Source organism: Argiope bruennichi, chromosome 7 (genome assembly GCF_947563725.1).
Source record: "Argiope bruennichi chromosome 7, qqArgBrue1.1, whole genome shotgun sequence".
Lineage (NCBI taxonomy): Eukaryota > Metazoa > Arthropoda > Arachnida > Araneae > Araneidae > Argiope > Argiope bruennichi.
The window spans coordinates 109,052,582-109,063,778 of NC_079157.1; the positions used below are offsets into that span (position 1 = coordinate 109,052,582).

General features: G+C 40.9%; 2 protein-coding genes across 2 annotated transcripts; both read left to right on the plus strand.

Annotated features, from left to right (window-relative positions):
• Window positions 1-4,053: 4,053 nt before the first annotated feature.
• LOC129975527 (uncharacterized) lies at window positions 4,054-5,406 on the plus strand. Its single transcript, XM_056088587.1, has one exon. The coding sequence runs from the start codon at window positions 4,054-4,056 to the stop codon at window positions 5,404-5,406; it is 1,353 nt and encodes a 450-aa protein (XP_055944562.1).
• A 1,103-nt stretch (window positions 5,407-6,509) lies between these two features.
• On the plus strand, window positions 6,510-7,142 carry LOC129975528 (uncharacterized). Its single transcript, XM_056088588.1, has one exon. It carries the CDS (start codon window positions 6,510-6,512, stop codon window positions 7,140-7,142), a length of 633 nt encoding a protein of 210 aa, XP_055944563.1.
• The last annotated feature ends 4,055 nt before the right edge of the window (window positions 7,143-11,197 follow it).

Consider the following 11,197-nt stretch of genomic DNA (forward strand, 5'->3'; position numbering starts at 1 on the left):
ATAAAATAACTAATTCTTGAAAAATCGCTAAAATGGAATCTATTTCTCTAATAATTTTTTTTTTTCATTTGCAGCGGTGAACTTTAAATTAATTTCGCGTTGTGTTCATACTGAAATTGACAGAGAATTAAGAATTCGAGTTTACATTCATTATTTAAGGAAAAACTTATTCACATCTAAGATATTTCTTTTAATGATAAGTCTTATTTTATTGAAGGAATACTCTATCAATGCCTTTTCATTGGAAAAATTATGTTCAATGCAAAGAGTAAATTTGAATCGGGTCAGAAAATTTAATCAAAGCTGATAAATTGAAAGAAAAATTCCTTTTAAAACTGATCTGAAATAAAAAAAATAGCTTTTAGGAGAATGAATCTAGGCAAACTTTTCATAGAAGTAGAAAAGAATGAATTAAGTTATAATATTTAAAAAAAAAACATTCAAAATATTAACGATCACAAATTAAAAAAAATGGAATTTAAATATATGAAACGTTAACTATATTTCTAGAAATGTTTTCATATTTTCATTTTAATTTCATACTCATTCATCTTTTTACATAATTTTTACATACTGCTGTAAGAATTCGAAGTCAGGAAATAAAATCCTTATTAAATTGAATTATCTAGGTTAAAAAGTGTATACTGTCGAAGATTCACTAAATTTTTACGATAAAATATGCAGTGACGCTGAGAACTATGTGCGAGAGAGAAAATACAACTCTTTTATCATAACATTTCGAAAGATAGTCTACGAGTCTTGACTAATATAAGCATTACATCAAGAATATACTTCTATGATTGTAGGTGGATTTATATGTCTCTATAAGTACACTAAACTTCATTTAAGAAATTAAAATGTGAGAGGTATCGCTTTTAAGATTCATTAGATAAAATAATTTGGACAATTTTAAGCCTTAAAAAAAATTCAAATTTGAAACGTCAAAATAAAGTTTGTTTTTCTAGCTTTGAAGAATTTTTTCACATAAAGGTATCAATTTTAAATTCTTTTCAATTTTTGTTGTTTCTAAATCTTTACAAAATTAATATTTTGGGTCTAATTTCAATATCTAAGAAATGCTTAACCATTAAAAGAATTTCTTAAAAGAGCACTTCTATATTTCATTGAAGGAATATTTCATCATCACCTTTTGTCATTCGAAAATTTATATTCAACTTGAAGAGTGAATTTGAATCAGATTAGAAAAATTAATCAAAGCTAATATATTGGCGGAATATATATTATGTTTATAAAATGGATAAAATATTAACACTTTCTTTAAAACAGATTATGAAAAAAATAATGAAATTTTATTATTTAAAATTTCTATTGTACTGAATAATACTTCTATTCAATCCTATTGAATTCAAATTTTATCAAAGTATTAAAATAAATAAAAAATAAATTAAAATAAAGCCTTATATAATCAATAAAACAGCTTTCATAAGAATTAATCAAAGTAACATTTTCATTAAATGAATAAAATCTAATGGTATTCCTGAATATCAGAATTTAAATTCGAGAAGTAACAAAAAATAAGCCACCTCGAATTGGAAACTGCATTAAGAAAGAACGAACACAAGGACGAACGGAGCAAAATCCGAAAAAAATAGTCTAGGACACGCCGCGAAGAAGAAACTGCCATAATAAAAATTATATCAGAACGAGCGTCAGAAAATCCGAATGGAACACTCAAGGCCATGCCACCGCGAAGGACAAATTGCATTAAGAAGGATTAAACCAGGGCGAACGGTTGACAACCGAAAAAAAAAAAAGCAGCCTAGGACACGAAACAAAGAAAAAACTACAATAACAAGAATTATCCCCCGACGAGCGGCACGAAAGCCATCTGGAACAATCAAGACAAATATCACGAAGAAGAAATGGCATTAAGAAGAATTACACCAGGACGAACTGGGCAAAAACCGAAAAGAATAGTCTAGGACACGAAGCAAAGAAAAAACTGCAATAAAAAGAATTATACCAGCACGAGCAGCACAAAAGCCGTCCGGAACACTCAAGGCCATAGCAACGCGAAGGAAAAATTGCATTAAGAAGGATTAAACCATAACGAAAACCGAAAAAAAAAAACAGTCTAGGACGCGATGTGGAGAAAGAACTGCAACAACAAGATTTATTCCTGGACGAGCGGCAAAAAAGCCATCTGGAACACTCAAGGCCATACCACCACGAAGGACAAATTGCTTTAAGAAGAATTACACCAGGACGAACGGGGCAAAATTGAAAAAAAACAGTCTAGGACACGAAGCGAAGAAAAAACTACAATAACAAGAATTATACCAGGACGAGCAGCAGAAAAGACGTCGGGAACACTAAAGGTCATGCCACCGCGAAAGACAAACAGCATTAAGAAGGATTAAACCAGGAAGAACGGGGCAAAAACGAAAAGAATAGTCTAGGACACGAAGGGAAGAATAAACTGCAATAAGAATAATTATCCCCCGACGAGCGGCACAAAAGCCGTCTAGATCACAAAAGGCCATACCATCGCGTAGGAAAAATAGCATTAAGATAGATAACACCATTACAAAAGGGGCAAAACCTAAAAAAACAGTCTAGGACGCGAAGCGAAGAAGGAACTGCAACAACAAGCATTATTTCTGGACGAGCGGCACAAAAGCTATCTGGAACACTCAAGGCCATACCATAACGAAGGACACATTGCTTTAAGAAGAATTACACCCTGTCAAACAGGTGAAAAACCGAAAAGACTAGTCTAGGACACGAATCTAAGAAAAAACTGCAATAACAAGAATTATACCAGGACGATCAGCACAAAAGCTGTCTTGAATCAACTAAGCGTTCCAATTAATTATTTTTTATATATATTTTTTCCATTGTATTATTTTTTTCTCCTGTGTGTCAACTTTTTTTTTCCTGAAAAATGAGCTCGCAGAACTCTCTGGAACAAGACTGTCCAACGTTCCCTCTAAGGAAATAGGTCTCGGCAGCATCACTGCTATCTAGCTCGTCGAAATCAGAGCCATACCAAATTGATTAGAACACTTCCTCCCAGGCTCTCATAGATCAACTGAGGAAAATTATCAGTCACAGAAAGGAAAGCAGAAAAGACCTCAAGGCTGAGAAAAGGGAACTCGCCAACAAACTACTGAACCAACTGGAAACAACAATTAACACCCTCGAAATATATAACTCCAAACTTCCAGTAGTAACTGAGGAGAGAAGCCAGCAGACAGAACCAGCACCCACCACCACCAACTCCTGCCCTTTCCCATAAGAAAAGACGACATACGCCCAAGCAGCGACGCCCAAATCTTCAACCAAGACAGTGCTCCTATACCCCACAAAAGAAGGGAAAACTGACCTCGTTACCATCCTAAAAAAGGAGGTGGCCCCATCTAAGACCTTCAAGATCAAACAAGTAAGAAGGCTGCAAAACCAAGGCTTGGCTATCGATTGCAACACTGAAGAAGACAGAGCCAACTTACTCTCAACCCAGACCACCAAACCCTCCCTGCAAGATAAAATAAGGCCTATACAAATAGAGAAGAAACTCCCGAGGCTCATCACATATGGATTCCAACAGGCCACCAAAAAGGAAGAAGTTGAAGAAGTCCTTCGTCTCAACTTCGACTCCTCTTTCTCATCGGAAATAAAAGTCCTGTTCTCCATCAAGGGCAAAATGGAGAACAGGACTTCACTGGGTGTTCCATGCCCCACCACCTCTTTGCCAAGTCATCAGGCGAAGAGGGAAGAAAATCATCTTTGAGTGGGAAAACCACAGGGTTGAGCCCTTCAGAAGTGTGCGCAGGTGCTCAAAATGCCAGGCATTTTATCACACGGCTGCAAGGTGCGACGCTAAGTATCTCTAGTGTGCCTTCTGTGCAGGAAACCACCTCATCCAAAACTGCACAAGTAGAACACCAAAATGCATTAATTGCATGGATGACAATCACCGCACCAACAGGAGATCTCCAACCGACCACCCTTCCAACCACCTGGATTGCCCAATCTTTCAACATAAAACAAAAATAGCCGAAAGAACCACATCCTATTAATCCTAGAAAAATAATGACGCACACTCAACCTCCGCTCAGCCTCCCGTCCTCTCAAAACCAACTTAAGTTAATTCAAATTAACCTAGGCAAGGCCAAAGTCGCAACTGACATTCTTCACCGAGCAGCAACAAAAATAAAACCGGATGTTATAGCTCTTCAAGAACCATACCAGAGCAATGGTCAAATCAAAGGCCTGCCCAACTCCTGGCCATTGTTCTGCTCCTCCAATAGGAAAGATACAATAGCCCTCGCTAATCCCACCATTAAAATAGCTATAATAGGAGTCAAAACAAATTCAGTAGCCATCAAAATTCAAACCTCATCTCTTCCTACCACAATAATATCAGCGTACTCATCTCCAGCCTCATACATCCAAGAAACCCTTGAAGAGATTCAAGACCTCATTGACGCCTTGCCTAGGGAACAAATCCTAATAGCCGCAGACCTAAATGGCCACAACACCCTCTGGGGTTATGAACATAATGACCTCAGAGGAAACCAAATTCTTGACTTCGCCCTTGCTAACAGTCTTTTTATCATCAATAAGCAAGATGCCCCACCGACCTTCACCCACTGCGGAACTGAAGGATGGCCAGATCTCACCCTCTGCAGCCAAAACCTAATCCACATAATTGCCAAATGGGAAGTCCTGGAAGAACCGTCCCTCAGTGACCATAAATACATAGAAGCAACAAATCACCTGATCTCTACAATAACAAGATTTAAAACGAAATACGGCAACCACAATAAAATGCTTAAATCCCTCCAACCAAATGTCAGACAAATCCAACAGACCATCAACAATAGTACCACCCACCAGCAACTTAACGAAGCCACAACCCTCCTCCAAGAACATATAATTTCAGCCTGCAAAAATAGCTACAAACTTAAAACCCAAAAGCACAACCAACATCCCAACTGGTTCACTCCTAAACTGGAAATAGAAAAAAATAGACTAAAGGCACTGAGGAGACGCGCACAAAGATCGGCAGAAGACCGCCAAGCAAAGTTCCTGCACCTCAAACAGGAAACCGCACAGTACATGAAGAAAGTCAGAACAGCAAGAAAGGCGGGATGGAAAGGCTTCTGCTCCCAGGTGACTAACCCATTTGGCAAACACTACAAATCAGCATTCCGGTCCTTAATAACGCCAGCCCAACTAGTCCTTCTCAAAAATAAGGAAGCAACAGGAGGTCAACTCAAAATAGCCAGCGATATTCTAAAAGAGATCTTCCCCCATCCGACTACTTCTGCATCTCCAACAGCAATCTACAGTATAACACCAGATACAACATCATCAATGGCCTGCCAAAAGGAAAAGCTCCTGGGCTGGATGGCATTGACAACATTGTCATCCAGCAAATAAATAGAAAGTTCCCTGACCTCTTCACGGACCTTTTCAACAAAAGCCTCCATCTAAAAAAATTCCCGGACCCACTCAAAATAGGTAACATCATCTTCTTCCAAAAACCAGGAAAACCAACTGATGAACCCACCTCCTATCGTCCAATATCTCTTTTTCCAACAATAGGTAAAGTCCTAGAGAAATTACTAACACAACGCCTCACCTAGCATCTCGAAAATAGCAAACACATCAGCAACAACCAATATGGGTTCCGTGAAGGGAAATCCGTGGACATGGCCATTGAAAACCTCGCCAATAAAATCGAAGATAGCAGGAGCAGGAAACATGTTCTCTTTCTCTCCATTGATATCAAGGGTGCATTCGACAATATCCAGCATAAGAACATCATCAATTATCTCCACAATACAACTACTCCCACCAATATCAAAGAAATGTTTGAAGACCTACTCAAAAACCAAAAAGTCGTCCTCAACACAGCTGAAGGGCCAGCAGTAAGGGCACAGAGGCAGGGCTGCCCACAGGCTTCCTGTAGCGGACTTGCCCTCTGGAACCTTGTTGTAAACGACATCTTGCAACAAGACTGGCCCGAAAATACTACCATCCAAGCTTTTGCGGACGACTTTGCAATAGTTACCCACGCTCCAACAAAAAAAAGCCATAGAAGAACAAAACCACTCTGCAATAGTAAAATTCCAAAACTGGGCCAACAAAAATAATCTTCAAATTGTAACCAACAAAACGAATTTCATCTGCTTCAGAAAATTAGTTAAAGGCCCGACCATTAAATGGAACGGCACAAACATCAAAAGAAAAAATGCAATTAAATATTTAGATCTTTAAATTGATGATAAACTCAACTGGAACGCACACCTTCGATATCAAGCCACGAGAGCAGCTATCCTGCACCAAAATCTACTAAAAATAGCAGGGAATTCCTGGGGAATTAAAAATTCCCATAGGAAAACCCTGTATCTCACAGCCATCGAGAGAATGCTTGCCCACGGCGCAGTCATCTGGTGCCAAGATCCCACCGAGAGGATGAAGAGGAAACTTGCTGCCATTCAAAGGCCTTTTCTATCCTAGCCATCTCAGAAGCCTATAGAATGATCTCCACTGCAGCTCTGCAAACCATACTGGGAATTCCTCCTCTCCACCTCCAACTACAAAGAGAGGCGAAGGGCATCTCGGTCTATAGGCTCCACAATAATAACAACAGTCTCAACATCGACCCCAACGAAGTGGACAGCAAGTTAACCGGCTGGACCTCTCATCCCTCGGTGCACCTTCAGGATCGCCAAATCTCATTAGAGGACGGACGAAGTTTCTTCGATGTCAATGGAATATACACAGACGGCTCGAAGACAGAAAAAGGTGTCGGAGCAGCCTTCTGTGTATTCCAAAATGGATATCCAACGACTACTTGGACATCAAAGCTGGCAGAATATAATACCGTCTTCCAAGCCGAAATCCTGGCACTCTACAAGGCGGTCAATTATATTCGGTCAACATCAACAACGACAACCATCTACGTTGACAACAAAGCCAGCATCCAAGCAGCCGCCAATCCGAAATCCAAGAATAGGAAAGCCAGAGAGATTTTCAAAATCCTTTCCTCCAATATTAATATCAACCTCTCTTGGATCAAGGCCAACACCGGACATGCCGGCAACAAGTCAGCAGACATACAAGCCAAACAGGCAGCAGAATCCGACCAAGATATACAGCCAGAGCCATAACCAATATCTTATATTAAGACCACTCTGCGCCAAGCCATGTTGGAAAAAGGGCAAAGGGAATGGGACCTTGGTAATACAGGAAGAAACATCCACCTTCTTATCCCCAAGGTCACTCTTCAGCTCACGCCATGGAGAAGAGAAGAAATCCTCTTCTTAACCGGCCATGGACCATTCCCCACCTACCTAAAAAGATTCAACCTTGCTGCGGATAACCTGTGTACCTGCGGTGAGGTTGGATCTCCACTCCACTTTGCCATAGAGTGTCTCTTAACCACCTCTTTTCATCTGAGGAAACCAACTGAAAACCTGATCCAGGTATGGCTCCCCAGGGTTGCAGGCAACGCCCTCTCAAGGCTGAAAATCACCAAACTTGTGAGGTTCCTGCACGAAGAATCCGTCCTCTTCCACCATTAGAGGGATCTTTCCACCTCCCAGTCATCCTTCAACAACCTGCAGGCCAGCATGTCCGAAATCTCTCATCTAGCCTTTCTTCCTCCAACAGTCCTCTCCACACAGGTCCCCTCTACCACAACGACTCTCCTGCCTCCATCGGCCATCCTCTCATCTTCAACCACATCCACATCCAGACCAACTGCTCTCCCAATCGACTTCTCACCAATGGACTACACCACTCAACTCATCATCTCTATTCCACTTCAGCAACCCCATAGTCATCATTCAGCTCCACTTCCAGACCGCCTGCTCATCAATTCTCATCCTCATCTATAGACTTCACCTGCCAAAGACCAGCTCCTTCTCACTCCTTCTCACCATCAGCAACCACACCTCAACTCTGCAACCAGTCTCGCCAAAAGCTGTAGAATCAAGTCCCCATAATCACCACATCTGCCATCTAGGTACATCATCCAAATCCTCATCGACCCATCCAGACCGAACCCTCACCAGACCAGTACTTCAACCTCACCTCTCCAGGCTCTCAGCACCCCAGCCCATCATATCAGCCAACCAAACCCACCAAGTAAAGTACCATCTTCCTCATGGACGAACTCTCCATACCTCTCGCGTCAATTCTTTTCATTTTTATTTTTCTGATCATCAAATACAACATCCCAACATAACCAATAGTCCAATGTAAACAAACATCACCAATCATCTAAAAACGGTACCAATTACTGTCTAGGGGACTGCATCCGTAATCTGCTATGTACCCCATCTGTTAAAATATAAAAACTGTATAAACTGTAAATATTGTAAATAACTTAAAAATATGTAATCCAGTTTGCTACGAAAAAATAAAGTTGTTCGGGATGCAGCGTTCGGCGTGGGATGCGAAGGGGATTCCTGAAACACAAGGTTTGTCTCTTCCTATCCATGTCCACCCAACTGTTTGAATAATCGTAAAGATTATACTCGCCGGGGCATGGAGAGGTCATATGTCTGGAACACTCACAGCAATGCCACCACGAAGGACAAATTGCTTTAAAAAGAATTACACCAGGCGTAAAAACCGAATAGTCTAGGACACGAAGCGAAGAAAAAACTGCAATAACAAGAAATATACCAGGACGAGCAGCACAAAAGCCGACCGGAACATTCAAGGCCATGCATCGCCAAGGAGAAATTGCATTAAGAAGTATTACACCAGTACGAACGGGGCAAAAACCGCAAAGAAGCTAAGAAAAAACTGCAATAACAAGAATTATACCAGAACGAGCAGTGCCAAAGCCATCCGGAACACTTCCGGCCATGTCACTGCGAAGGACAAACTGCATTAAGAAGGATTAAACCAGGATGAACGGGGCAAAACCGAGAAAAAAAACCAGCCTAGGACACGAAGCAAAGAAAAAAACTGCATCAACACGAATTATCACCGGACGAGCGGCATAAAAGCGGTCTGCAATACTCAAGGCCATACCATCGCGAAGGACAAATTGCATTAAGAAGGATAATACCATTACAAACGGGGCAAAACCGAACAAAACAGTCTAGGACGCGAAGCGAAGAAGGAACTGCAACAACAAGAATTATTTTTGGACGAGCGGCACAAAAGCCATCTGGAACACTCAAGGCCATACCACCACGGAGGACAAACTGCTTTAAGAATTACAGCAAAACGAACGGGGAAAAACCGAAAAAAATAGTCTAGGACACGATGCAAAGAAAAAACTGCAATAACAAGAATTATACCAGAACGAGCAGCACAAAAGCCGCCTATAACACTCAAGGCCTTACCACCGCGAAGGGAAAATTGCTTTAACAATCATTACACCATGACGAACGGGGCAAATACAGAAAAGAATAGTCTAGGACACGATGCGAAGAAAAATTACGCAATGAAGGCCATGCCACAGCTAATTAAATATTGCATTAAGAATTATTACACAAAGACGAACGGGACAAAAATCGGAAAAAATAGTCTAGGACACGAAGCGAAGAAAAAACTGCAACAACAAGAATTATACCAGAACGAGTGGCACAAAAGCCACCTGGAACACTCAAGGTCATACAAACCACGATGGACAAATTGCTTTAAGAAGGATTACACCAGGACGAAGGGGACAAAAACCGAAAGGAATAATCTAAGATAAGCGAAGAAAAAACAGCAATAACAAAAAATATACCAAGACGAGCAGCACAAAAGCTGTCCAGAACACACAGGGCCATACCATCGAGAAGGACAAATCGTATTATGAAGGATTACACAAGGACGAACGGGACAAAAATGAAAAGAACAGTCTAGGACACGAAACGAAGAAAAAAAATGCAATAAAAAAATTATCCCAGGACAAGCGGCACAAAAGGCGACTGGAACGTTCAAGGCCATACCATCGCGAAGGACAAATTGCATTAAGAAGGATTACAGCAGGACGAACGGGTCAAAAACCGAAAAGAATAGTTTAGGACACGAAGTGAAGAAAATGCTGCAATAACAAGAGTTATACCAGAACGAGCAGAACAAAAGCCGTCCGGGACACTCACGGTCATGCCACTGCGAAGGACAAATTGCATTAAGAAGGATTACACCAGGACGAAGGGGGCAAAAACCGAAAGGAATAGTCTAAGATAAGCGAAGAAAAAACTGCAATAACAAAAAATATACCAAGACGAGCAGCAGAAAAGCTGTCCGGGACACGCAGGGCCATCGAGAAGAACAAATTGCATTATGAAGGATTACACAAGGACGAACGGGACGAAAACGAAAAGAACAGTCTAGGACACGAACGGAAGAAAAAACTGCAATAACAAGAATTATACCAGAACGAGCAGTACGAAAGCCGTCTGCAACACTCACGGCCATGCCACTGCGAAGGACAAATTGCATGAAGAAGGATAACACCATTACAAACGGAGCAAAAACCGAAGAGAATAGTCTAGGACACGAAGCGAAGGAAAAACTGTATAAACAAGAATTATCACAGGACGAGCAGCATAAAAGCCGTTCGGAACACTCACGGCCATGTCACCGCGAAAGACAAACATCATTAAGAAGGATTAAACCAGGAAGAACGGTTGACAACCGAAAAAAAAAAAACAGCGTAGGACATCAAGCTAAAAAAAAACCTCCTGCAAAAACAAGAATTATCCCACAAAGCGCGGCACAAAAGCCGTCTGAAACACTCAAGGCCATACCATCGCGGATGACAAATTGCATTAAGGATTACACCCGGACGTACGTTGCAAAAACCGAAAATACTAGTCTAGGATACGAAGCGAAAAAATAACTGCAATAACAAGAATTATACCAGGAGGAGCAGCACAAAAGCCGTCTGGAACAATAAAGGCCATACAATCGCGAAGGACAATCAGCATTAAGAAGGATTAAACCTTAACGAAAGGGAACAAAACCGAAAAGACCTGCCTAGGACAAGAAGCGAAGAAAAAACTGCAATAACAAGAATTATACCAGGACACAGCACAAAAGCCGCCCGGATCACTCACGGCCATGCCACCGCGAAGGAGAAACTGCTTTAAGAACGATTACAGAAGGAGGAACGGGGCAAAAACGAAAAAAACAGTCTAAGACACAAAGCGAAGAAAAAACTGCACTAACAAGAATTAACCTAATACGAGCGGCACAAAAGCCGTCTTTAACA

Excerpts from the sequence above, each read along its gene's own strand:
- LOC129975527 (XM_056088587.1), top strand. The coding sequence starts at position 4,054 with ATGACGCACACTCAACCTCCGCTCAGCCTCCCGTCCTCTCAAAACCAA.
- LOC129975528 (XM_056088588.1), top strand. The coding sequence starts at position 6,510 with ATGATCTCCACTGCAGCTCTGCAAACCATACTGGGAATTCCTCCTCTC.